Source organism: Macrobrachium rosenbergii, chromosome 57 (genome assembly GCF_040412425.1).
Source record: "Macrobrachium rosenbergii isolate ZJJX-2024 chromosome 57, ASM4041242v1, whole genome shotgun sequence".
Classification (NCBI taxonomy): domain Eukaryota; kingdom Metazoa; phylum Arthropoda; class Malacostraca; order Decapoda; family Palaemonidae; genus Macrobrachium; species Macrobrachium rosenbergii.
The window spans coordinates 7,060,158-7,087,890 of NC_089797.1; the positions used below are offsets into that span (position 1 = coordinate 7,060,158).

Below are 27,733 nucleotides of genomic sequence, written 5' to 3' on the forward strand. Positions count from 1 at the left end.
AATATCAGTAAGAGACCAAGGCCGAAACCTGAAGCAGCATTGTTTCACAAATTTATTGGGACATGTTTCGACCAATCGACCAACACTCTCACTCGTTATCAACCTACAGTTCATAAGATAATAGTAATACAAATCTTAATAATACAATTATTGATGATACAACACAGGAATTTACTGTATATATATAAAAAAAAATATATATATATATATATATATATATATATATATATATATATATATATATATATATACAAATATATATTTAAATATATATATAATATATATACACACACACACACACACATATATATATATATATATATATATATATATATATATATATATATATATATATAATAGCTTCCATGGCTAAAAAATAAAATTTATAACCCATACAATCCCTACAATAATGTCTCTGCTAAAGTTCTTGTGGTAGTGCAACAACCACTCGCTCGAGTTCAGCAGAAACACATGAATGAGAGAGAGAGAGAGAGAGAGAGAGAGAGAGAGAGAGAGAGAGAGAGAGAGAGAGAGCCTTAATTAAACATCAGGAGATCATTTTTTGGCACTTCGCCCCCTTGCAATGTCAGGCCCTTCTTTCGTGACCTTCACGAACCTATCTCATATTCGGCAATGTATGGAAGTAACAGGAGGGGAACCATGGTCTAGTTTCTGTAAAGTCAGCAGAAAATGAACAACATCAAGTTGAGTGTGTAGTTCTCTCTCTCTCTCTCTCTCTCTCTCTCTCTCTCTCTCTCTCTCTCTCTCTCTGGCTGTCTCCTGACAGGATGGAATATTGTCCGTAGTACTTTTGGCTTTAATGTGACTCCTAAATTCAAAAGAGCAAGAATGAGCAATTATACCTTGGGATCTGAAGATCAAGGATGTTTTGCTGTCCAAAAGTATAGTGAAGTATTGTTTCTGTCACTGTGATCAGAACTGTGGGTCTGAATTACCTCATGAGATAATTCAGTCAACGCTCAGTTAATATTGCACATGCTCTTTTTACTGACTGAAAGGTTGTTACATCAATTACTTCTCAAAATGTTTGTGCTGAATGACATTTTACATAGATAGTAAAATCTGGAGGTGATGAAGCAATCTTCCACACTTACATATAAGTTCTCCTTGTTCTGGAGTTTGTATAAAGTGCTGAGTAATAGTAAGGGGTAATGAATTATCTGTATGACTGGGGAAGCATACAGTGTATGATATATATGCATAAATTACTGAAATCCTATATTGTGAATACTGAGTCATTATCAACAGTGTTTGAAGTTATGATGTTTAAGCTTTAATTTCAGAAGTCTTATGTTGTGCTCATCTGGCCCTGGCCAAAGGTGTATCCTGAAAGCTAATGAATAAGGTGTTACTTATTACTTTTAAGAGAAAGTCACATCTGTTACAAAAGTAAAAAATACATCCAGCCACAATGGAACTAAGAAAAATAATCCAAAGAAGGTAATTACACAAAAAAAAATTTAACAAAGACATTTCCCATCTTGCCTTGAGAAAACACTTGAAAACGGATCAGCTGCAAAGTAAGTCACACAGATTGCAACTGAGATTAGGGTCCGATGCCAAAAACTTCTAAAAAAAATGGAAAAATTCCGACTTGAACTGCAAGATCGTGGATGAACTTCATGTGCTGAAGGTATTTGTAACACTAGTTGCTACACTAGCCTACAAAGAAGGCTCACCAGCATTGCATCGAAACACCCAACATGAACAGCATTATTTACCTGTATCTTCCATGCAATCACTCAGTTCCTGGTTATATATATATATATATATATATATATATATATATATATATATATATATATATATATATATATATACACATACACATATATATATTTAAAAAAAAAAATATATATATATATATATATATATATATATATATATATGGTTAAAAGTGTTTGTTATTGTAACCCGCGCTTCCTGGAAACCGCTAAAAATAAAAAAAAAGGAAATTTATGGTACTGCAACAACAGTTCCAATCAATACGCCAAGTTCGTGGAAGCACAAATATGCCCTCTCTCTCTCTCTCTCTCTCTCTCTCTCTCTCTCTCTCTCTCTCTCTCTCTCTCTTTGCGACATGTTTTTGATTGGGAAACCCTTCAGTACATATAACACCCTGATCAGATAATCAGTTACGTACGTACATATCATAATTTTTATTTTTGTTTCTATTTATGTGTGATAAGTCGGAAAGGAAACCTGTTATCTGTTAGTTTTGTTCAATTTCTCTCTCTCTCTCTCTCTCTCTCTCTCTCTCTCTCTCTCTCTCTCTCTCTCTCTCTTGGTTCTTCATTCATATATCTGCATCTAGTCTGTTAGAACTTTGCTATGAAAAATCCATGAATTTCTGTGTTGTCTAACGCTATTATTATTATTATTATTATTATTATTATTATTATTATTATTATTATTATTATTATTATTATTATTATTCTAAAGCACTTTAACAAAGCAACTTAGTGATATTCGTACATTCTCATTAGGGTGGATCGAAGGCATTTTTGTTAAATGAGAGATGAACAACAGAGCAAGACAAAGTTTAAGAAGTTGGACAGCTATGATGATTCCAGGAAGAATAATAAATGACATAAAGCATAAACGATAAATGATGTACCTTCCCTTCTACGATTGAATAATAATAATAATAATAATAATAATAATAATAATAATAATAATAATAAGGCCAAGCAATTCAATTGTGACCAAAGCACAGACGTGTCAGGCCATGCGGTTGGCATTGACTCACTCCATACCTCTCTCTCTCTGTGTCTATAAATAGCCTAAAAGCTGAGGGCAAGGTCTCTTCTTTTGTGCCCATCGGAGATATATGGTATGCCCCTCAGGAAACACTAGAATTGAATTTAAATTTTAATCCGTGTTATTTCCTTCTTCCACCCCTTCATTCCTGGTTCTTTGTGTCTTTTAGTTTGTGAAGTTGAAGAACGCACACACATACACACAAATACACACAAGCAAATACACATAGCTATGTATTTTGACTTCTACCTATTGCCTGTTCACTAATGCCCTATGAAGTGTCGAAAGCTTAGGATTCTAATCTATCGTATCCCGAGGATGAGGAACGGCTTAGAAGAGGTTGTGAACCCCTTGGTGAAGGAAATTCTCACTTAACTATGGATGAGCTTATCCGTGCCAAAATACTGGGAGGAAATCTGGAGCGTCTGTAGAGTGAAAGTTATGGAAGTGAAGTGTGACTGCTGATTGCAAATGAAAGAGTGTAGGTAGGGGCTGCAGATATGAAGTGTTTAAATAGTATTTGTGTTAAAAGAACTGAAACGGTGAGAAATGTGGAGATACGTAGGAGTGGTAAAAGGCTTAGTATAGGTGAAAGAATGGGCCAGTGTGTTCTGATGAGACGGTTCGGCCATGTGGAAAGAATGGAGGATGATAGGCCAGCGAAAAGAGTTTACAAGGAAATATTTGATCATTGAGGCTCCCCCTATATGTATAGGCTAACTCTGTTGTATTTTCTTCACATCGGTATACAGAATCGTGGTTTTCCGTGTGCATTTGTGTGTGTGTGTGTGTGTGTATATATCTGTGCGCATAAAAATTCTCTTTGATTTACTAACAAGAGTGACTACTGCGAAATAACATAGCAAGTGATCCCTGCAAAGAACCAGTGATTGACGAATTTTGCTCTGAGCAGTATAATAATGGTGAAACTCCATGAACTGCATTTTATTTTATTGCGTACTGTTGTTTTTCACTTATTCAGTTACAGAAAGTAATTCTGTCTTTCACTGGATAAATCCTCAAGTCAAGTTAACAAGGCATTCTGGATTTCACCTCGTGATTTTCCCTCACAAATTCCTTTTTATTTCGAAGAGGCTCACTGTTTTGAATTCAAATTCTTATTTATATTTAGTGATTCTTCTCAATCAATATTTTTGTACTTTCCTTTCCTAGAAATTCTTGGTATTTTAGAATGATTGCTAAGACAATATTATGAAAATAAAATGAATTCAGAGCATACTCCCAACACATTTATTTGTCACTGACATCCCTATCTATCTCTGTAACATTCATCGTAACAAAATTATATTATATATGAATAATATTGTGAATTTATTAAAGTAAGGCCGGTGAGAAAAAAATAGTTAGAAATAAAGAGAACAAAAGTCTCATTCGAAATACCTGTAGGAATGTTGAATTAGAGGTATAAGAAACCAATTACGAAGGTAAAAATACTAAAAATACTAAATATAATCTACCTGACTAATGAAAGTGCAAGATAAAGGGAGATGATAAAATTATGAGGTTCCAATGTATTATGGTTTAAGTTGGTCTCACTTGTACACTGTTTCTACAGTGCAGTTTCTCAATGAATTTGGAAGTGACTGAAACTGTCAGCTATGAAATAAAACAAATTTAATTTTCATAAACTGACTTAAGAGAAACGATATACACAAATTCATGTAGACATGTATGCATTCAAAGAATCGTGCAGATGAAAGTAGGAAGTTCGTTAAAAGTCATACTCCAATCGTTATTTTTCCTTGTGTCTCTTAACACTGTTTGAAATGTTGTTTATGATGCAAGATACTGTAATGCTTCACTGAAATAGACAAACGATTTCAAGTAGTGCTGAAATGCAAAGGAAATCAGGGTGAGCTCCTCTCGCCGTGGAAGAAAAACCACGCTGTTCCTCTTCAATCTCGCAGTTTTTTACTTTTTCTTTTGCCTGTAGGGACAGCAAGAAAGCATTTTTCCCCTTTTTTCACGTATAGGCATTTTTGCGGAAGCTCGCTCCGCTACATTATGGTATTTGAGGCGTGTGTCATGCACACCGGAGGTTTCATGAATAAAACTGATAATAATGAGAGTAGAGCGTCTCTCTCTCATCTTCCTCAAGGGAGTGTATCTCACGCTCCTGAAGGTGGGGGTGTGCATATGGGCAGTAAGACACCGAGCGTTCCTCGCATACAGATATCTGGCTATCATCCCCTCGCCCCTCCCCCACCCCCGCCGCAGGAACACTTGTGCCTGTTGGCAGAGAGAGGCCCCTGGAAGGGCGCCAATAGCTATTTCGGAAGCCGGTTCGCACGCAGAGTGGTGGCGGCCCGCCCTAGCCGAGGAGACGCCGGGGCCTATATAGAGGACTCCTGAAACCGGGGACTCCTCAGAGCTACTAAAGCTGTTGCCCTCCAAGGTGCTCAGTTGAGTAACTCTCCTCATCTCTTCTCACTCTCTCCCTCAAGCCAAACCAACAAACCAAGGCCAAGATGGGCGAACCATTCCCTGATATCAAGAGCAAGCACTCCCTGGTGGCCAAGCACGTCACCAAGGAGCGCTGGGAGAAACTCTCCGGCCACAAGACCGCCACCTCCGGCTTCACCCTCAAGCAGGCCATTGCCTGCGCCGTCGAGTTCGACAACCAGCACTGCGGCATCTACGCCGGTGACTGGGATTCCTACAAGGATTTCAAGGATGTGTTCGACCCCATCATCCAGGAATACCATGGCATCTCCCCCGATGCCGTCCACACCTCCGACATGGAAGTCGAGAAGATCAAGGGCAACATCAACGCCGAAGTTCCCGTCCACTCCGTCAGGTGAGTAGTTCTGTTGAGACACACACACACACACACACACACAAACTCAAACTGACAAAAACAATAGACCAAACAGGGCACTGAGAGCCCTTTCTTAGCCTCCAACACTTGTTAAAGAAAATCTCTTGAAAAAGAACTCCTAAAATCATTTTGAAGACGACAACACTCAAAACCAAATCATATGTAAGAAATACACCTCTCAGAACCAAACATTATGAAGAAACAGCACTTGAAGCCACATCTTATGAGAGAAACAATACTCAGACCAAAGCTCACTGTATAGACAGCACCCCAAAAAAAACCAAGTGATATGAATGAACATTTTATTACATTAAAGAAACAACGCCTAATACCCCAAATGATATGAAGACACAAGGCTTCACCAGACAAAGTTCCTGTAACATCTCACGCTGATACGACTGGAAGGTTACAGAACCAAGAACAGAAGATGGCACCTCAGACTATTGTTCTTTGCGTGTTGTTTTAAGTTGTTCTTATCATTAATCCATCCTTTCCCAAACTCAATGTGCAGATAATGGTCATATAAGTTTGGAAAACAGAACGTTGCTTTTGAAAAGACAAGAATTTACTTTTTAAGAAAGTGAATCTTTAGACCGATAAACAAATCAGAATGCGAGAAACACAGCTGTGCTTTCTACAGTAAGATCAGTGGAAGAATATTTTATTGACTGTGGCCCCAGTTACGAAGAACCCACTTACGATTAAAGCCAAATGCTATACAGTATCTATCTATTTAAAAATTTTCAAGATTAAACCAGAACTTCAAAATCCCCGTTCATGAAATATCTCAAGATTAAAAATGAATTTCTTAACAGATGTAAGTTCATTCTTTTCTTTATATTTGGACTACCATTAGTAAGAGGCTAGCAAATGTCCAAGTCTCCCTTTGCAAAAAAACAATATTCAGTGGTTCTTAACTTTTTATTACCACGTCTTTCGCCCCACGCCCCCCTTGCCTTGCATCTTTGAGTAAAATTCCCTCCCAGATTTAAAGGAAAATAAAAAAGAGAGAGAGAGAGAATGGGTGTTTTTAATCTTTTGGGAATGAATTAGTGAGATACTTCACACTGCTTCTTAGCGACTCTTGTTAAGAGACTAACGAATATAATTAGAGAATTTTTAAATTCTCCCTAGGGCTTCCCCCCCCTCCTGGAAATCGCTGGCGTACCCCAGGTTGAGAATCGCTGTACTAGCCAACCCCAAGTTGGTTAACATGGAGAACAAAATCGTCAAGACGTGGAGATGTATCATATTTCAGCTATAAGATATAAGACAGTTTACTTAATCAGCTTACACAGCGTTAAGGAGAGAATGATCAAATGATTCTTTAAAGAAAAACACGGCGCCTGTTCTTTTTCTCAGTAATTTGACTGTTCATAGTTTTGCAAAGCGTATTTTAACATAAAATTTTCATAGTTCCCTTAGTTGTCCATTAATCTTTGTATTCCAAGGATTAACATACAGTTCTACATGTTTTCGGCACGTTCGGTTGACACTCAGCTAGTACTAAGTACTCTTTCGTTACACTTTTTTTCCAGTTACACGTATATACCCAGTTGTTAACGACTTTCTCAATTTCCACAAAAAGAAATATTCAGTTATAAATCTACTCATTCTTATAAAAAAGTGGGACAAGAAGATAATTCATGAATCCTTTTTCTTCTTCTTTTTCCTTTACTAAGGACACGAATTGATATACTGTAGGCTAGACCCTAAGTCTGTTACCTACGCCCACTTGGCTTATCCAAGCTGTTCATATCTCTCTCTCTCTCTCTCTCTCTCAAGCTTTAAATTTCTTTCGATTGCCTTTTCCTCATATGAAGTCCAGCATATTCTCTCTCTCTCTCTCTCTCTCTCTCTCTCTCTCTCTCTCTCTCTCTCTCTCACTGACGAAACTTTCAAATTTCTCCTGAGTGCCTTTTCCTCATACGAAGTCCAGCATATCTCTCTCTCTCTCTCTCTCTCTCTCTCTCTCTCTCTCTCACACTGACGAAACTTTCGAATCTCTCCTGGTGCCTTTTCCTCGTACGAAATCCAGCATATTCTGTGCGTGTGTGTGTTTCTCTCTCTCTCTCTCTCTCTCTCTCTCATGATCTTCGGTGAAGATCACAAGATCGAGGTGCCCTTCTGCTGCCGTCTCACGCCCTTCCTCCTTTCTCTCCTCCCGCAGGATCCGCGTCGGCCGTAGCATCGATGGCTTCGGTCTTTCCCCAGGCATCACCAAGGAACAGCGCATTGGCGTTGAGAACCTCATGAAGAGCGCCTTCGGCAAGCTCTCCGGAGATCTCGCCGGCAACTACTACCCCCTGACTGGCATGGACGAGAAGGTCCGCCAGCAGCTCGTCGATGACCACTTCCTCTTCATGTCTGGTGATCGCAACCTTCAGGTGAGGAGGAGCAGATCTGAGTCTTTCTTCTTCTTCTTCTTCTTCTTCTTCTTAGGCTTAGAACGATGAGCTAAGAGACACAACAGTACTAGTCCTGTAGCATAAATTTGAGTCTTCTTCTTCTTCTTAGGCTTAGAACGATGAGCTAAGAGACACAACAGTACTAGTCCTATAGCACAAATTTGAGTCTTCTTCTTCTTAGGCTTAGAACGATGAGCTAAGAGACACAACAGTACTAGTCCTATAGCATAAATTTGAGTCTTCTTCTTCTTCTTAGGCTTAGAACGATGAGCTGCTAAGAGACACAACAGTACTAGTCCTGTAGCATAAATTTGAGTCTTCTTCTTCTTCTTAGGCTTAGAACGATGAGCTAAGAGACACAACAGTACTAGTCCTATAGCATAAATTTGAGTCTTCTTCTTCTTAGGCTTAGACGAAGAGCAGAGAGACACCACAGTACCAGTTGTCCTAATGCATGTATTAGAGTAAAGCACAAAGTATAAAAAGTACTAAAAGAGAATTAAACTCATAAAACGGAACTCGAGTCAATTAGACTCACACGCAGGCTACACAGCATAGGCTATTGGATGTTAAAATCACGAAATGACCCTCTATTAACGCTCAAAATTCTCGTGAATCAATTTAAATACGAAAAAGAATATTTTTTCAAAGAGGATATTTGCTAATATAGGCCGGAGGACAACAATAATATATAACAATATTTTAGAATCATTGTAGTAACGTTATATCTTGAGCTCTTCTAGAAAAGGTATAATTTTAAACAGTCTGGTGAATACATCCTGAGACTAAGGTTAGTCATACAATCCTTATTTTGCTTGGTTTTTTCCAAAGACAAATAAAACCTAGTCAAGTTGCAATAGAATCACCGTGATCTCCATGCTGAACTTTCTGAAGAAGGGGATTATTGTACTAAAACCCACAAAACAGTTATTTTCTTGATGGACAACTATAGAGAACAGTTTGTTTTGATGCTACTTATTGGTTAAAAAATGATCTAAACTTCATCTATCCTGATTCATTAGACTCCGGTCCGTTTAAGAGCCAATCAAGAGATAATTCCTAAAAGTTAAACGAACAGAAAGCAATGGCAGCGTTGTTAAGTGAATTCCAACTTAAAAGGCTCCGTGATTTTACAGAGTTTCGGGACCCAATTTCTTAAGTCAGAGGTCATTGATTTGATTACTCTCGATCGTTTGAAAACCCCTGACAATTGATTCTCTTAACAACAGGGCATTTAATTTAGTTTCAGGAAAGGGTGTCTTGTTAATCTTGTTCTTTTTTTTGTAGCCACTTGTACTTGTGCTTTATTTTTTTATGCTGGATCAACACTTAGACGTATAATTAATTTAACAAGAAATTTCTTTTAGTCTCATAAGTTGTTTTAGTGTTGTGTTTTGCCCATCTCTGTGGTTACTCTCTGCCACTTGTTTTACACTGTTTTTTTATGTGTCTGAAGAAAGCCGTGGCGTGTCTATCGCATTTGTATTAACGGAGTGAACGTTCTTCTTCTCGTTCGTCCATGTGGGCCTAGGTCGCAGGTATGGAGCGCGACTGGCCTGAAGGCCGCGGTATCTACCACAATGCCGAGAAGACCTTCTTGGTCTGGGTCAACGAGGAGGATCAGCTCAGGATCATCTCCATGCAGATGGGCGGTGATGTCAGGGGCGTCTTCGAGCGCCTGGCCCGCGGTATCAAGGCCGTCGGTGACTCCGTCAAGGCCGAGAGCGGCAAGGACTTCATGCTCGACCCCAAGTACGGCTTCGTCCACTCCTGCCCCACCAACCTTGGCACCGGCATGAGGGCTTCCGTCCACGTTGACTTGCCCGGCTGGACCAAGGAAGGTCTTGACGCCCTGAAGAAGAGATGTGAAGAACTGAAGGTTCAGCCCCGTGGTACCCGCGGTGAATCCGGCGGCCAGACTGGTAAGTGTGAACCTCATGACACTGCTTCTTTTTCTTTGCTAGGGTCTTAGTACTAGGCCTCTGGAAGAAGTAGGATAATCGCACACTTTGAAACTCAAAGAGACATAGGATCGGGTCCTGCAAAAGCAGATCCAGTCAGAACAACAGTCAGGATCGACCCTTGCCAAGGCAGATCCAGACAGAACAACAATCAGGATCTACCCTTGCCAAGGCAGATCCAGACAGAACAACAATCAGGATCGAGTCTTGCCAAGGCAGATCCATTCAGAACAACAATCGGGGCCGAGTCTTACTAAAGCAGATCCGGTCAAAACGGCAAATAGGATCGACAAACGAAAACAACGTAGAAGCCGATGGGATGTTTAACCCCAGTAGACCCTCTGCCTCTATAAAAATGGAAGACTTATACGAACAAGGGAACTAGAGGAGCAGTAGATAGACAAGAACAGTAACTGGTTTGCCAAAAGCACTTTAATCCATTTAAATAGAAACTCGAGAATGTAAGATTAAAAATTGTTGTGCTTGCATTATCTGATAAACTAGTCTTTTTTAAGGAGCATATGATAAACCTTGTTCTATATACGACTATCCGCGATAGACGATAAACATAATTAGTACTTTATATTAGATAATATTCGACAAGCTTAGTCATTTCACTTGTGAGACATATTTGATACAGTATATTGCATATTCGCTAATAACTTCAGTTACCTTCACCTTAGTACTCTTGACATTCGAATTTTTCCGAAGACATGTCCATAATAGTAAAGACTCGATACGATTTTGCAAAGGTGTTCTGTTCATCGACAACAAATTTTTTACGATATTTGCTGAGTAAAAATTACTCTTCTCGTCATCGTAAGACTGACTCATATATTACTCAAGCCAATCACTTTCTAAATTCTCTTACAATATGTTATCTTATTAGACCGATTATTTCGCTTTCTGCGGAAAAAAAAACGCTGTACAGCTACAAAGGTTGACTACATAAATACAATTGTTTCATAGATGAATGTTTTCAGTTCACAATGCTAGCAACAAGGATGTCGACTTCCTCAATAAATTCGCGCAGTTAGAGACGCAACGGACCATGAATATCTCGAGTGACTTCGCAACAACTTAGATTTTTTTTAACCTGAGGATACGTTGCCTAGCTGTTCGTAGAAATGCTGCTGTTTATTCTACTTATTTTTTGGCAATATCTAGAGTTGTATGTTTCTTTTCATTCTCTTATATGTTTTCTTCTTCTCTATTATTTCGCTGCTTTTAAGCTGCCCTTTTCCCGTTCGTGTTTGTGTTACACTGTTCGTTGTTTGTTTAACTTTCGGCCAACACCCGGCAACTCCCTGCCTTCCGTTTTCTAATGTCCGTTTTCTCTCTTTTCTCTTCGCCTCCTCGTAGGTCACACTTATGACATCTCCAACAAGCATCGCCTGGGTTACTCCGAGGTCGAACTCGTCCAGTGCATGATTGACGGTGTCAATACCCTGTACGCTGAGGACGTTGCCCTCCAGAAGAAGCACGGCATCTAAGAAGCTTGCATCCATTCTGAGTTTTTAAGAAGAAGAGAAATTATATAAATTTATATTAGAGGAGAAACATTATTTTTTCAACGCATCTTCCAACACACAACTCAATGCGAAGGACTCCTTATTTTTTTTTTCTTTTTAGTTAGAAGGAAGAGGAGTCGTTTTCACTCGTTAGTAAAGGCCAGAACCGGGTGTTTGAACGTCATGGAAGCCGGAGGAATCTTATAGTACTAAAACTTGTCATTCTTCTTGATCCTGACTTTCACGGATGTCTTGTCATTCACATTAATCCTCGCAAGGCCACGCCGACGGAAAGGAGCCCTTTCGAGGGAGTCCTTTTCGCTGGTACCCCTTGACAGAGAAGGAAAGGGCTTGTCCTCCGGCGTTCAGGACCTAGCGTGAGCCTTGCCACGAAGGAATAGGCCTAAACAGCACTTCCTCCTGGCATCCTTGGCTCTCGCTACCAACCGTCATCATCAGATTTTGCTATTTTTGGTCTAGAGATGAAAAGACATTATTGTTACTAAACAATAAACAATTAATTTAATAACAGAGCCTAGTTTTATTCAGCGTTGCCTTCTGATTTGCTAGACTCTTCAGAAAGGGCCAAATCATTTTCTTTTACAGTGATTGATTGATTGAAAGGGCAATATTCTAGAGGACACTGAGTAGCGAGCTCTATCACTTCTGAGTTTTCGACCGGTGCACAAATGCTCAACTTATGATTGGCTTTAATAAACTTTTTGGTTATTAAAACTATACATCATGACAACTCTAATAATATCTTTTGTACACACAGTTCTAGCAAGGTCTTTCACACAAGAGTTTATTAGCCTCAAGTTCATGAAATCAATTTGCTTTAGTGATGCAAGAAATATCCATATTCCTCAAGTTTTGATTTCAGAAGCTTCTCAAACAACAGTGATCTATGTTCATAAGGTATGCTAACTTTCAGGTCTTATTAGTAATCATTAGCTAGATATGAAGTAGATTTCATTTTCACATATTTATTGTCATTCCCACCAGAAAGTCGAAGAACCATGTTTCACGGATTAGAAAAATGATCAGTGTTACGAGAGCTTCAAAGAAATGGAATTCTGATGAAGCTGAAATAAGAGTAAATTAGACCTTAGACTTAATCTGAGCTCTTCAAGGGTGGTGGGCCCCTGGGCCAACAGAGTGAGTTTCCAACTAATCTTTAAGCGGTTGAAGTACCAAATATTGTAGCTCTTCTCACTGTTTGATATTATTATGCCTCAAACCTCTCATCACTGACCAGTACAATCGCCACTGACTTGTGTTTGCATTTTGCAACTCTCTCTCTCTCTCTCTCTCTCTCTCTCTCATATACACACGCACAACATACCACTGCAAGGACAACCATCCGAATTCAAGTTATCTAAAACTTGTGTGTGCGCTTAACAAATATCTTTGCATGTGTTTAGCTGCATGGTTGTGCCTGAAATGAGTTGAAGTTTTCTGTTTGATTCTTGACAAAAAAAAAAAAAAAAAACAATGAAGACGAACTGAATATTATTATTTCGGGAGCATTTTGGATACATGATCTGTAATTTTTTCCCTTAACAATTTGTCAGGAAACAATGTTCGAAAATGATATCTTATATTTAAACGCTAAGGATTTGAAACATCTAAAAATTTCACAAGAACTTTGTAAAAAAAATTATTTTTCACAAGAACTTTATAAGAAATAAGAAAGAAAAAAGTCCTGCAGTGTCAGTGCTCAATGAAAAAATTAGGCCTATGACCGCAGCTACAGAGAATATAGTATTTTACCGCAGCTTCAAAATTGGCATTTAGTAGTAAGACTTGGCCGCCGGGCCTCTGTCCGAATAATTCCAGTTATTACCGATTCCAAATTCTATCTTTCAATATAAATCAGCGCATGCGTTGTTCATTCCTTGCCTCGGTAGAATTTATTTTGGTAATAGCGCCTGAGCGCAGTGCTAGGAAAACCTGAGACATCTTCAAGTGAGCGGGGTCTAGAGATGATTGTAGAGATGTAGACCAAACACTGACACACATATTCTCTCTCTCTCTCATATATATACAGTATATATATATACACACACATATATATATATATATATATATATATATATATATATATATATATATATATATATAGATAGATAGATAGATAGATAGAGAGAGAGAGAGAGAGAGAGAGAGAGAGAGAGAGAGAGAGAGAGAGAGATAGCATCCGTGTACACAAAGTGAGATTACAAATCATTTTTTTATACATAAGAATATCACTTATTTGATCACACCACAAAAAACTAAATTGATATAATAATAAGTTTTCGCCCGCCATTTCGGATCCAGTTGCAACCAGATATTACTTCGTTGAAATTTTGCTCTGCAATCTCTCTCTATCTCTCTCTCTTTATCTCTCTCTCACACACACACACGCTTTCCTACTCGAACTATGACTCACACAGCCATCGTTTACGTTATGTAATAACTGCTACAGTAGCAAAACTGTAATAAGTTCGAAGCCTTGATGAATCTTCAGTTGGTATTTCGATGTTCGACACACACACACATACACACACACATATATATACATGCATACATACATACATACATACATACATATATATATATGTAGAATCTACTGGTCACTTTTACCAAATACATAGGTTAAGAGGGCATTGTGGCTATTACAATTACACACACACACACACACATATATAAATATATATATATATATATATATATATATATATATATATATATATATATATATATACATACACGCGTATGCAATTATAAAGTACATAACGAAATTTACCCCAAAATATCACTTGGCCAAAACAAAAGAAAAAAAAAAGACTAAGCAGTTACACAAACCGGCATGTTTGAGTTGCCAAGTGATGTGTTTCAAGGTAAAGAGCACCAACTCTCCCCACTGCCAATCACTCCCCCCCGGCCTCTCTCTCTCTCTCTCTCTCTCTCTCTCTCTCTCTCTCTCTCCCCTTCCCAAAGACTGGCCTCCCCCGTCAGAACACGCCTCTCTCTGTCTCTCCCCATGAGAGAAAACTTTCATGTCTCTCCTCCTCCTCCTCCTCCCCATGCTCTCTCTCTCTCTCTCTCTCTCTCTCTGTATCCTTGGCTCTACCATCACTTCAAAAAGACACCTCACATGATGTTACACTAAATTTTTGAATTTGAAATGGAACTGTATTCACTAGAAGTAGTATTTTTCATTTCAGTTTTTTAAATTACTTTACAATACATGTTACATCCGCACAAAAGTGTACTTGTTAAGTAATTTATTTCTATTACTGATTATGCATACTTTGATGATTTTATTTTGCATTGAAAGGACTGGGTTGTATGTTGATGCTCAACTAAAAACACTAAGAGAGAATATTAGAATACTTCTTTGGTTGTTAAATTGCTGGATATCTTATTTTAATATCCTTATATAAGACTTATGGGAACTTCAGAACATTTTGCCCTCGAGAATAAAGTTTCATTTAAATCTGATACTCTTACGAGGGCGTTGCGTGCCTTCGTAAGCGTACACATGAGAGGGTGAATGAAGATTACCATTATCACATGGCCCCGAACGATAACAGATGAATCAGGTGACAGTCCAGGTACATTTATACCAACACAGACACAAAAATGGCCCTCATGGCAAACAGTATCAGACATGTTAATCGCCTTAAGTTCTCCCTAAATTCTGTTTTCTGTGGTTTTCTGAAACCGATCCTTCCCCACGTACTACGCTCTACAAAAGGGACAGAAAAGAGGAGAGCGGGTGCTTGAATATAATTATCCAACTGCCTGCCTTCTCCTTCCCCTCCCACACTCTCATCCTCCACCCTCTCCTCCTTCAGGCACCCCTCCCTCCAACCCGACAGCCACCAAGCCCCATCCATGCCTCTTCCACGGCTGCCTCAAGCCGGCCGGCTTCTCTTCGCCCGGCGAGGCAGCGAGATCCACCGTCAGAGCAACGCTAGCAGCTGCCGCGGAAAGGTGTTGCTCTCTTTTGGTTCTTCGTCAGCAGAAAGTTCCAAAACGTATCTCCTCTCAAGCCTCTTTCTTCCTGCTCTCCTCTTGAACTGATCAAAGGTCTTTCTCGGGTAAGTCAATCGCAAAGCCAAAGTCGAAATCCTCCACCATGGGCGAGCCATTCCCTGAAATCAAGAGCAAACACTCTCTGGTGGCCAAGTACGTCACCAAGGACCTGTGGGACAAACTGAGCGGCATCAAGACCGCCACCTCGGGCTTCACCCTCAAGCAGGCCATCGCCTGCGCCGTCGATTTTGACAACCAGCACTGCGGCATCTACGCCGGTGACTGGGATTCCTACAAGGATTTCAAGGATGTCTTCGACCCCATCATCCTGGACTACCATGGCATCGCCGGCGACTCGAAACACACCTCCGACATGGACGTCGGCAAACTCAAGGGCAACATCAACCCTGATTGCCCCGTTCACTCCGTCAGGTAAGGTTGGCCTTTTGCAGTCGCCCGAATAAGGCGAAAATGAAAGTGTGAAAGTGAAAGTCATTGGTTTCAGAGGTTTCGTGAAGTTTTCAGTTCAGAGATGTGAATGAATGATCATGAAATATATTCATTAATCCAGTGGACCCTAAAGGAAATCCTTATTGCAAGGGTGGTTCTCAGTACAAATGACACGAGACAATCTTAACATTCTAAATGTCTCGAGGCTTTACTCGACAATGTGAAACTATTTATACATTGCACAATGATCACTTGTACCGCAGTAAAATGCCCAACACAGACAAAATACAAAACTAAACAACGTGGCTTCACAGGAATTAATAAAATTCCATCCCAGAAATGTCATAATACCCACGGCATTTCACGCACAATTGTCGCAGTGTAAAGTGTGTTATGCTGGTAGCGCTGACATAAAGCCGGCAAATTGGGTGGGTACTATTGCCACCAAGCCCTGACACCCATCCCCACCTCCCCCCCTTACACAAGACCGGCGCCAGCAGGCTAGCGCTATACAAAGCCGGCTGGTGTTTTTTTTTTTTTCTGTAAAGTATTCGTACATTTGCTGTGCTTATGGGAGAAAAATGTATTTTTTTAAGGCTTGCTGTAAAAGTAATTAACCGAGAAATGATGTTAAACTTTTTCGTTAATAAAGGTTATGGTGACAATACGAAGTTACTGTTAAAATATTGGCAACTTACGCGAGTTGTAAGCTAATGGATTGCACAGACTTACAGTAAATAAGAAGTGTTCACTCTATCTATCTATCTATCTATCTATCTATCTATCTATATATATATATATATATATATATATATATATATATATATATATATATATATATATATAATATAATATAATTTTCAAGAAATGAAAATAATCGTAATGCAGTCTTTGTGTGCAGTTATTTCGTTCAATAAGCTGAAGCTCATGATAGAGTTCTTCTCCGGATCGCTCGCGCTCCCTCACAATAACAGCATCAGTGCGGTTCAATAGCTAAGGAACACCTCCCTTTCCCCGCCCCCACTCATCCCCATTGTCATACTTCCAATCCCCCTTTCCTGAACATCCCTTAACTGCGTTCTTCCACTGACTGCGTTTATGAGTTTCTTCTTTCGCCTGTTCCTGTGTGGGAGGGTTAGCCGTTTTCCAAACATTTTTTTACTAGAAGATAAAAGTTTAAAGTTAGCAGGTAAAGCTAAATTGCGTTCTTCCAAGTTCCCCTCCCCCTCCCCCACTCTTTCTCCCTCAAAATTTCATGACAGCGCACACCTGTGGTTGAACAAATGTCATTCGCTGCTATAAAAATGAAGTGCGTAAAACTTGAGATGTAGACTCAACGCTATCACCCAAGTTATTACATCCGAAAGCGCAGAAATAGTTTGTTAGTGGATGTTTTGATGAACTATTATTTTGAAGCCCTTCTACATATTTTATTTCTCCATCGCTGTAGGATCCGTGTAGGTCGTAACATCGACGGCTTCGGCCTCTCCCCCGGCATCACCAAGGACCAGCGCTTGGGCGTCGAGAACCTGATGAAACATGCGTTCAAGAAACTGTCTGGGGATCTGGCCGGTAACTACTACCCTCTGCTCGGCATGGAAGAGTCTGTCCGCCAGCAGCTCGTCGATGACCACTTCCTCTTCATGTCAGGAGATCCCAACCTCCAGGTAAGAACTCGGAGGCCTCGCATATATATATGACTCATTAGGCCTAAGTGAAAATTTTTACTTAGTACTTTTCATAAATGGGTATTAGACCCATTTACGTAAAGTTTTTTGTTTTGATGATTTGCTTGCTGCCAACAGGTCGCCGGAATGGAGCGCGAATGGCCCGAGGGTCGCGGCATCTACCACAACAAGGACAAGACCTTCCTCGTCTGGGTCAACGAGGAGGATCAGCTCAGGATCATCTCCATGCAGAAGGGCGGAGACGTCAAGGCTGTGTTCGAACGTCTCGCCAAAGGCATCCAGGCCGTCGGTGACTCCGTCAAGGCCGAAAGTGGCAAGGAGTTCGCCTTTGACGAGAAGTACGGATTCATCCACTCCTGCCCCACCAACCTTGGTACCGGCATGAGGGCTTCCGTCCACGTTGACCTGCCCGGCTGGACCAAGGAAGGTCTCGACGCCCTGAAGAAGAGGTGCGAGGAGCTCAAGGTGCAACCACGTGGTACCCGCGGCGAGTCTGGTGGTCAGACTGGTAAGTTTTTTTTTACGATTAAACCTCATTTAGTTGTTGCTGCTGTTTATATTTTTGAGTCCGGCAGTTTTTGAGAAGATGTATATTACTATATACACATAATTTAATCGATATGTAGACCTATCTGGTCGATCAAGTAGACTAGACCAGAAATGCACCAAAACATGAGACTAATCGAGACTCTCCTCCCCCCCCTCCCAGGTATCACGTACGACATCTCCAACAAGCACCGACTTGGGTACTCCGAGGTCGAGCTCGTGCAGTGCATGATCGACGGCGTGAACGCCCTGCACGAGGAGGACATCAAGCTCCAGAAGAAGCACGGCCTGTAAATTTCTCATCTCCCAAGTCTCGTTCGGCCTAAGAAAAGGTTGCTCAAAGAAGACCCCAGCAGAACGCCGTGACTCTTTGACCAGAGGTCATTGGGACTAGACCATAATTTCCAATATGGAACGTCATTCCAACCTGTGTATAGGTACCCCTCTTGTGATTATTCATGATGAAATGCCGCATCCTGTAAGATAGCATTGAAACCTACATGAACGATACCAGTGTGATTTGCAAACTGTTGAGTTTTTATTTTTTTTCTTGAATCCACTGTTGGTATCTTGAGTAATAAATATATTTACTATAATTGTCGTTTCATTTCACATTTCCGAAGGAGAAGTGTTCTAGTGTCTGGTGGTGCACAGGAAATAGATCAAATATGTACTGAAAGGGAAGTTGAAAATTAAAGCTGTGATATGAAAAGCCATAATCTGTAAAAGTAAAGCTGTGATATTAAAAGCCATCATCTTAAAAAAAAAGTAAAGCTGTGATATTAAAAGCCATAATCTTAAAAAGTAAAGCTGTGATATTAAAAGCATAATCTTAAAAAGTAAAGCTGTGATATTAAAAGCATAATCTTAAAAAGTAAAGCTGTGATATTAAGAGCCATAATCTTAAAAAGTAAAGCTGTGATATTAAAAGCCATAATCTTACAAAGTAAAGTTGTGATATTAGAAGCCATAATCTTAAAAAGTAAAATCGTGATATTAAAAGCCATAATCTTAAAAAGTAAAGCTGTGATATTAAAAGGCATAATCTTGAAAAGTAAAGTTGTGATATTAATTATAAAAAAAAATATGAAAGTAACTGTACGAATAATTAAATGGAATGCAGTGATTAAACATTGGGGTGCCACTAAACTCAAATATTTTTTATCAAAATAAAATTGCTCATCAGCGCCTAATATTTACTTATTTCTCATTGTGGGGCAATGTTGAACTTCGAGCACAATCCCAATATTTGGTTGACTACAATCTCGACTAAAGTTTTCAACTGTATAATGAGTACTGACTGTAATTAATTAGTAAGAAACGATAAAATTTGTGATACACATCCAAGTTAATCAGCAGATTTCAGTCCAGGCTGGAAGTTAATATTACCGGCGCAAAATTAAATAAGGTTTTCTCATGAACTAGAGAATGAAATAAATAGCAAGATCTTTTCACAAGTATGATGAGCAACGTTTTAAAAGTTATATTTACGATATCCCTACCTTCTCACGAAAGCTTTTCAAACCCAAAAACTTTTATGCCAGGCATCCACGTAATACAGTGGCCACTTAGCTTTTATAAGACAGTAAAACGAACAGGAAGTGACTGAAACGAGATCTTAAACCACCATGTATCCTATAAAATGTATGTATCCTGGCCAATACGAGACATCCTATGCAGTATATTTACACTGATGCTACAAAATATCCTTTGGAATTATGTATGTCCTGTAAAGTATTCTATACAGTGTGTGTGTATCCTGGCCCCTATGAAGTATCCTAAAGAAGGGGAAAGGGAATGTATGCGGGATTGCTGAGCCAATACTCTTCTATGGAAGTGATGTGTGCAAGCTGAATATGCTAGGAAGAACTGAAAGGATGAGAACTGTGGATGCACACTGAAGAAATAAAAAACTTAGCATAGGTGAAAGGGCTCTTCAACGTACTTTGAGATGGCTTGGTCATGTGGAAAGAATGGATAAATAGGCAAGTGGAAAGGGTGTTTAATTCACAAATGTTAAGGGGAAGGAAAAGATGGGTGTGAAAGACAGATTGGAAAGGAAGGGCCTTAACATTCAGGTAGAGTAAGACTTTGTGTTCAACGCGTTTTTTATATGCTTTACTGCACGAGGGTTTCATTCACGATTAATCAGATACAAAATGAATAAGGCAGTGATTGCTGTGTTGTTTTTTCTTGAGCCAGCCCTCTTAAAGAGAGAAAGAGAGAGAGAGAAGATGACAGGAAAGAGAGAGAGAAAGAGATGATGACGGGAAAGAGAGAGAGAGAGAAGATGACAGGAGAGAGAGAGATGACAGGGGAGAGAGAGAGAGAGAGAGAGAGAGAAGTTGACAGGAGAGAGAGAGAGAAGATGACAGAGAGAGAGAGAGAGAGAGAGAGAGAGAGAGAGAGAGAGAGAGAGATGACATGGGGGAGAGAGAGAAGATGACAGGAGAGAGAGAAGATGACAGGGGAGAGAGAGAGAGAGAGAGAGAGAGAGAGAGAGAGAGAGAGAGAGAGAGAGAGAGAGAGAGAAGATGACAGGAGCTGTCAAAAATCATGGGAGAAAATAGAACTGTTACCAAAAGAAGACCCTTGCCAAAATCAAGCAAAAAAAAAAAAAATAAATAAAAAAAAAGACTTTATACCGACTGTTGCCAGTGACTAATCGGGTCTTATGCCAGCACGGACTCTTGGTCTTAGGAGCAACTACCAGACAGGCATATATATAAGATGCGGTCTAACCTGCTCTTGAAGCAGACGTTTAAAAATTCATAGAAATACGAAAGCCAGAAATAGAGACAACCCGTAATTGATGATAATAACACGTTTTCAAGGATCTAATGGCGCTTGAGAATGTGGCCTTCCTTGCCGCTGGGACTAATCCTCTCTCTCTCTCTCTCTCTCTCTCTCTCTCTCTCTCTCTCTCTCTCTCTCTCTCTCTCTACACACACACACACACACTCACACTTATACAATACATAACATATCTGACTATTAGTATATATATGTATATATATATATATATATATATATATATATATATATATATATATATGTATGTGTATATGTATATGTATGTATATACATATATATATATATATATATATATATATATATATATATATATATATATATGTGTGTGTGTGTGTGTGTGTGTGTGTGTGTATGTGTGTGGTTTTGGTTTCAGGATTATATGGTTAGGAAGAGAAGCAGAACAAGTCTGCAACAACGAGAGTACATGGTCCAAAAGTGGAAGAGAAAGATAACGCAACAACCCTTTTTTGTGTGAGGGTGGAAAGTCCGGGTAGGTTTGGAAAATATGAAAGGGTGACTGTGCTATGTGATTTAAATGCAAAGGTAGGTGTCAGGGAAACAGATGGGATTTTTAACAGACACAGAATTCATGGAGCAAATGGGAACGGGGAAGTCTTGTGGAATTATGTCTGGAAAGGGACTTGGATATAATGACAAGAAGAGGAGTAGCTGGAGGTATATCTGATCATTACTGACATAAAGCAAAGCTTAAGACAGTTAAAAAAAATTTATATCAAAGAGGAAGAGGTGAAAATTTGAGTTGGATAAGAGAGTGAGAAGTGCATATAAAAAGACATTGGATGACCTGAGCTAAGGTTTAGGACATGGAGGCACAAGACGTGCATTAGAAGTTATAAGTCCCAGATAGAGTTATATGGACTTGGGAATATTTGTAGGCACAGGAGCGTAAGAAAAGAGATTAAAAACATGAAGAGGTGGGATGAGAAAATGAAAGGTTTAGTGATAAAATGGTGATTGTTTGAGGGCCAAATATAGGCGAGATATCATAATGTTGAAAAACATATAACTATAATACATAATGTCCTATTATACATCAGCAGTCAAAGTTGCAGCATTATTATTATTATTATTATTATTATTATTATTATTATTATTATTATTATTATTATTATTATTACTGTACAAGTCAAAATGAGCATTATGTTTTGCACAATCTTTCACAGACCAGAATGCTCGTATGAGTGGACTTGCGTGTAATACTACGGGGTAAATTTTCTGTGATGAGTGCTTTAATGCGCATTAAAGAAGAACATGTCGATAAAAAGCTATGAAAATTAATATACAAATATATTTACAATAATGAGCATTTATACTCTCACTCCATTAAAGCCATTATTATTATTATTATTATTATGCACAGAAGGTAAACCACTGACTTGAAATTCAAGCTTCCAAAGGATATGGTGTTCAATTGAAACTCACAATACATAATAACATAATAGGAAATACAGAAAAAAAAGAGATCAGTTATTAGAGAAGGCGAAAAAGATCAAACTGATAAACTAACAGATAAATAGATTAAATAGATAACACTATAAATAAATGATTAAAATACAAGGTGAACTGTAATAGAGTGGTAATGCGCTGCATCTTCGCTTGAACTGAATTGAATTGAACATAGAACTTAGGCCAAAGGCCAATTTGGAAAGTGTAACAGGAGGAAAACCTCAAAGCAGTTGCACTATGAATTAATTGTCAGGAGAAGGTGGAAAGTAAGATGGGAGAAAGAGAATATAAAAGGAGGTACAGTAAAAGAAACACAAGGGGTTGCAGCTAGGGGCCGGAGGCACGCTGCAAAGACCCTTGAATAATGCCTACAGTGCACCGCATGGGGTGCACTGACGGCATTGCCCTTCTACAGGAATCTTCGCTTGAACTTTTCACGTTCTAATTGCACAACATCCTCAGGGAGGCTGTTCCACAGTCCAACGGTGTGAGGATCAAAGGACGTCTGGAACCGAGAAGTTCGACAGCGAGGCACATTTACTGCATATTGGTGCTTCTGCTGTTCAGAAAAATCTGGCCGTTCTGTCGTTTACAGATATCATTAGCCTAGATCCCACTCCCAGAATGAAAAGTACGCATAAAGATGAGATGATAATAAAATCTACTGAATGAATGCCGCGCTAATCCATATTTTTTGTGTTTATGTGCAAAAAAAAAATTACTCACTGATCCTTCCTCAGACCAGGTTAGCGTTCAGCGAGATTTTTTCTGTCGTTCCATGTGAAGTTAGTTTTCATAACAGGACTCAGATTATATCTGAATAATTGCACTTAACGCGATGTTCCAAAATGGTAAAATAACTATAACGAAAAGTGGACAAGATACGATAAAGTTAACTGGCGAAAGAAATTGATATTATTTGTTGTAAAAGATATATAATGTGAGAGATATATGAATTTGATTTATACTGTGATAAGTATCAATAAACTAGCTTTTCAGTAACTTGCAGGTTATTGCTATCAATGCTATCTAGTGTGCAGTAAAACATAAAGATATAAAGATATAAAAACACAAAATATGAAAACTTTTTAGTTTTCTGTAAAAGAAAACTAATGAGGTGGCTTTGTCTGTCCGTCCACACTTTTTCTGTCCGCCATCAGATCTTATAAACTACTGAGGCTAGAGGGCTGCAAATTGGCATGTTGATCACCCACCATCCAGTCATCAAATGCACCAAATTGCAGCCCTCTAGCCTCAGTACTTTTAATTCTATTTAAGGTTAAAGTTAGCCATAATCATACTTCCGGCACTGCTATAGGTACCAACAACACAGGCCACCACCGGACCATGGCTGAGTTTCATGGGCAGCGGCTAAGAGTTTCATGGACCGTGGCTGAAAGTTTCATATAGCATTATACGCTGTACAGAAAACTCGATTGCGCCGAAGAAGCTTCGGTGCATTTTTTACTTGTTTATATTGAGAACGGTCTCAGTGACATATTATCTCTTCGACTGGTCAATGCCTGATTAGTTTTTATGTCATGATACTGATTTTGGTGTCATTAGGAAGGTGAAAGATGTATTGTCAGACTACCCTAAAGCAGTTCTCCTTGTATTTGAATGATTTACTTGCATTTTCATCTATTCATTGATGTGTTGCTTTATTTTTTTGTCTAATGCCTAATCTCTCCTCTCTGGATTTCCCACTACCTTCTGTTACTTCTTTCAAATGAACACCGTAATCTTTGGAAGCTTGAATTTCAAGTCAACGGTCCCTGTGGTGGGCTTGTTGCGTATGAATAGGGTTCATCTTCTGAATAATAATAATAATAATAATAATAATAATAATAATAATAATAATAATACTCCGTAATCATTCAAGCTACTGCGCAATAAAGCGTATTACTGAAATCATTTACTAGTAACACTAATATATGTAATAATATTATCTATATAAAACTGGAAATAAACCATTATGACGAGAATATGATTTAATATATCAGTGTAAAATGGAAATCTTTGAGAGACCTTCAGTTTCTATGAATGGTCAGAGAGAGAGAGAGAGAGAGAGAGAGAGAGAGAGAGAGAGAGAGAGAGAGAGAGAGTAATGCCCATACTAATATGTAATATATATAATGCTGATACTAATATATATATATATATATATATATATATATATATATATATATATATATATATATATGTGTGTGTGTGTGTGTGTGTGTGTGTGTGTGTGTGTGTGTGAAAAGTGAGACATAAGAAACGAAGAAACACAAATTCACACAGAAACACAACAGCAAAACAACACTTCACAAAACAACAAGGGCACCGGAGGAGCTTAGCACTTTAAAAGTATGCACCACATAAAAAAAAAAACATAATGGTAGATAGACAGTAATCTCTCGGAAGCACTTAAAGTGGATCAGCAAGTGTAAAGGTGTGCTTGCCAGTCTAACTCCCCCCCCCCCATCTCCCCCTCCATAATCTCAACCCCCACCCCAAACCCCAGGACCCCAACTCCCAAACCTCTCTTTCTCTCCAATAACGCCAGGGAGAAGGTAACGTTGCCAAGTTCTGCACCTCTGTACGACTGCCGTGTATTTATTTATGTCTTACTTATGTTTGTTTGTTTGTTTCTCTTCATTCATTGTTTATATACTTATATGTATATTATATGTATATAATATATGTATTTATGTAATCTATTCCTTGGAATCCTGTACAAGTTGTTGCAAATTTCTGATATTTCCACCTCTATAGTGAGATAGGTCTAGGGTTCGATCCGGTTGTGGGGTAGTAATACGTTAATACCAGGTTCGCAAAATCTATGATAACCGATGTACAATTTTCATAATTTATTCGTGGGTTACGAAAGTGAATTGGAACGAGCCACTAGGCCTACAGATGGAGGAGCGAGCCAATAGGCCTAAGTCTTCAACAGATAAAACTTATTACCATTTTATTATCATGAGCAGACGATCTCCCCTGGGAAGAGAGAGAAACCTCCATCCAGTGGATTGGAACCGGTGCTGCGTGAATCACAATTAATACAATTCGCAGATGCTCTAAAATATCATTGGTCTATTTAAAAATTCCTAGCACCATCATTTACAAAAGTATATCCTTATGTTTCTGAATATCTCTAAGAAGCTACGATTAGCAGCGCAGTACCAGATACCAACACCGATTGAATCTTTTGTTTTGTTTTGTCATTGAAATACAATAGATTTTTAACTGAATCATTTTATGCAACAATTTTCATTTTTTGTTGTGATTTTCAAACTGTTCCCTGGTTTTCTAATCGAATGTCATAGTGGACGACGAGATAAAATTAAAATGTCATATACTTGTGAAGTATTGAATTCGACCAGCCATTAGAGGGTTTGAGCTCGCTAACTAATTTTCATAATTTAGAAAATATATATATATATTTTTAAATGGAATAACGACGCGAAGGTCTTTTACAACTGCAAAAGAAAAAGTTGCAGGTATTTTGTTAACAACTAGCTGCATATTTTGGTATATAGCTAAATATGATTACGAATCTATTGACTGGCGTTAAAATATCCGTCGACCTAATATCAAATTTAAGGCACTTTCGAATTACAGTATATTTTAGGTAAAAAAAATTTAAGATTCTTAATTTCTCAAGCTTGTTAGACTGTAATCAAACATAGAGAGTGAATAATGCATATGAATGTGAAAAGCCAGTAAAATATTTGACAGTAAACATAAAAGTAAACAAGTAAAAAATGCGCCGAGTTTTCTGTACAGCGTATAATTAAGGGCACCGAAAACAGATCTATCTTTTGGTGGTCTCGGTATAATGCTGTATGAGCCGCGGCCCATGAAACTTTAACCACTGGCCGGTGGTGGCCTGTCCTATATCGTTGCCAGACGCACCATTATGGCTAACTTTAACCTTAAATAAAATAAAAACTACTAAGGCTGGAGGGCTGCAATTTGGTAAGTTTGATGATTGGAGGGTGGATGATCAACATAACAATTTGCAGCCCTCTAGCCTCAATAGTTTTTAAGATCTGAGGGCGGACAGAAAAAGTGCTGACGGACAGACAAAGCCGGCACAATAGTTTTCTATTTCAGAAAACTAAAACAGTACAGATATACCTTAAAGATATATAAAAAAATGTAACAACTCCCAAACGATTGCATTAATAAAGCTTTCTATTCAGCGAAAGGAGACTCAAAGGACGAAGGAAGCGGTACCAGGCACGTTATGACGCTCGTAAGCTCTCAGACACACAGTTAGACAGATGCACACACAGGAATGTCAAACTGCACGGTGTCGAAATCGGCCTAGTCAGCCAGCAACTCCTGTTCCCATATATTGCCTTGTCACACGCAACCTTTACAGTTCAAAGAACACATTCTCTCTCTCTCTCTCTCTCTCTCTCTCTCTCTCTCTCTCTCTCTCTCTCTCTCTCTCGTGTTGAATCTGAACATGTTTGCCTTATCGCAACTGATGGTTTATATTCGTCTGTAAATTTTATTTTATTTATTTTTATTTTTTGCTGGCATAAGATCTGACTATTCTCTACCTAAGTCACTCTGACATTTTACACCTGTGACATTTAGTTTACAATCTCTGTATCTAGCTGGTGAGGCAGGGTTGCTAACAAGAGTTTGATACACACACAAAACACACACACACACACACACACACACACACACACACATATATATATATATATATATATATATATATATATATATATATATATATATATATATATATATATATATATATATATAATCAAGAATTACAAATGCATTGCCTCCTTTCGCTTGTCCCATACGAATGTGCTTATTTTGACTTATAACAGTAACAAGAGCAATGCGAATAAAGTGAGTGCTATAAAACAGTACATTACTTTTCCTAGCAACTCTCAGATTGTACATTTCTGCCATTCTCTTAATCCTCCTCCCATTTCTAAATCACCTGAACCACACATCCTAATTTCCAAGCTTTCTTCTCCCATTCCTCATACATGACCAGACCCCATCCTAGCCTTCCTATTCCTGTGTATTTCTACCTTCACCTTTTATCGTCATAGCCAATCGACTCTGTGCTCCATTTTCTCTAGCAAGAGCCTTCTCCAGTTCTCAGTCTCTCATTTTTTCTTGTCCTTTCCTATCTCTGTTTTTTTTTCTTCTTGCCTCACAATTCCTCAGATAAGCTGTAATCCAGAGGGTCTTATAATCTCATTAGCCACACCCCTTG

The 27,733-nt window shown here is 38.7% G+C and overlaps 3 protein-coding genes across 3 annotated transcripts in view; 2 read left to right on the forward strand and 1 right to left on the reverse strand.

The window, feature by feature from the left end:
- LOC136836939 (arginine kinase Met e 2) overlaps positions 1-27,733 on the reverse strand; it is a 69,589-nt gene that overhangs the window by 31,515 nt on the left and 10,341 nt on the right. The gene's annotated exons all lie outside the window — the stretch shown is intronic.
- Positions 4,873-12,031, forward strand: LOC136837076 (arginine kinase-like). Its single transcript, XM_067101684.1, has 4 exons — positions 4,873-5,599; positions 7,791-8,007; positions 9,560-9,950; positions 11,352-12,031. Exons 1-4 carry the CDS (start codon positions 5,271-5,273, stop codon positions 11,480-11,482), a joined length of 1,068 nt encoding a protein of 355 aa, XP_066957785.1. The 5' UTR covers positions 4,873-5,270; the 3' UTR covers positions 11,483-12,031.
- LOC136837077 (arginine kinase-like) lies at positions 14,509-18,806 on the forward strand. The gene is made up of 4 exons (XM_067101685.1): positions 14,509-15,958; positions 17,427-17,643; positions 17,782-18,172; positions 18,374-18,806. The coding sequence occupies exons 1-4, from the start codon at positions 15,630-15,632 to the stop codon at positions 18,502-18,504; spliced, it is 1,068 nt and encodes a 355-aa protein (XP_066957786.1). The 5' UTR covers positions 14,509-15,629; the 3' UTR covers positions 18,505-18,806.

Bases quoted from the DNA above. Each gene is read 5' to 3' on its own strand.
- LOC136837077 (XM_067101685.1), top strand. From the start codon at position 15,630: ATGGGCGAGCCATTCCCTGAAATCAAGAGCAAACACTCTCTGGTGGCC. The intron at 15,959-17,426 runs GTAAGGTTGGCC...CCATCGCTGTAG, and splicing joins TGCCCCGTTCACTCCGTCAG to GATCCGTGTAGGTCGTAACA. The intron at 17,644-17,781 runs GTAAGAACTCGG...TGCTGCCAACAG, and splicing joins CAGGAGATCCCAACCTCCAG to GTCGCCGGAATGGAGCGCGA.
- LOC136837076 (XM_067101684.1), top strand. From the start codon at position 5,271: ATGGGCGAACCATTCCCTGATATCAAGAGCAAGCACTCCCTGGTGGCC. The intron at 5,600-7,790 runs GTGAGTAGTTCT...CTCCTCCCGCAG, and splicing joins GTTCCCGTCCACTCCGTCAG to GATCCGCGTCGGCCGTAGCA. The intron at 8,008-9,559 runs GTGAGGAGGAGC...ATGTGGGCCTAG, and splicing joins CTGGTGATCGCAACCTTCAG to GTCGCAGGTATGGAGCGCGA.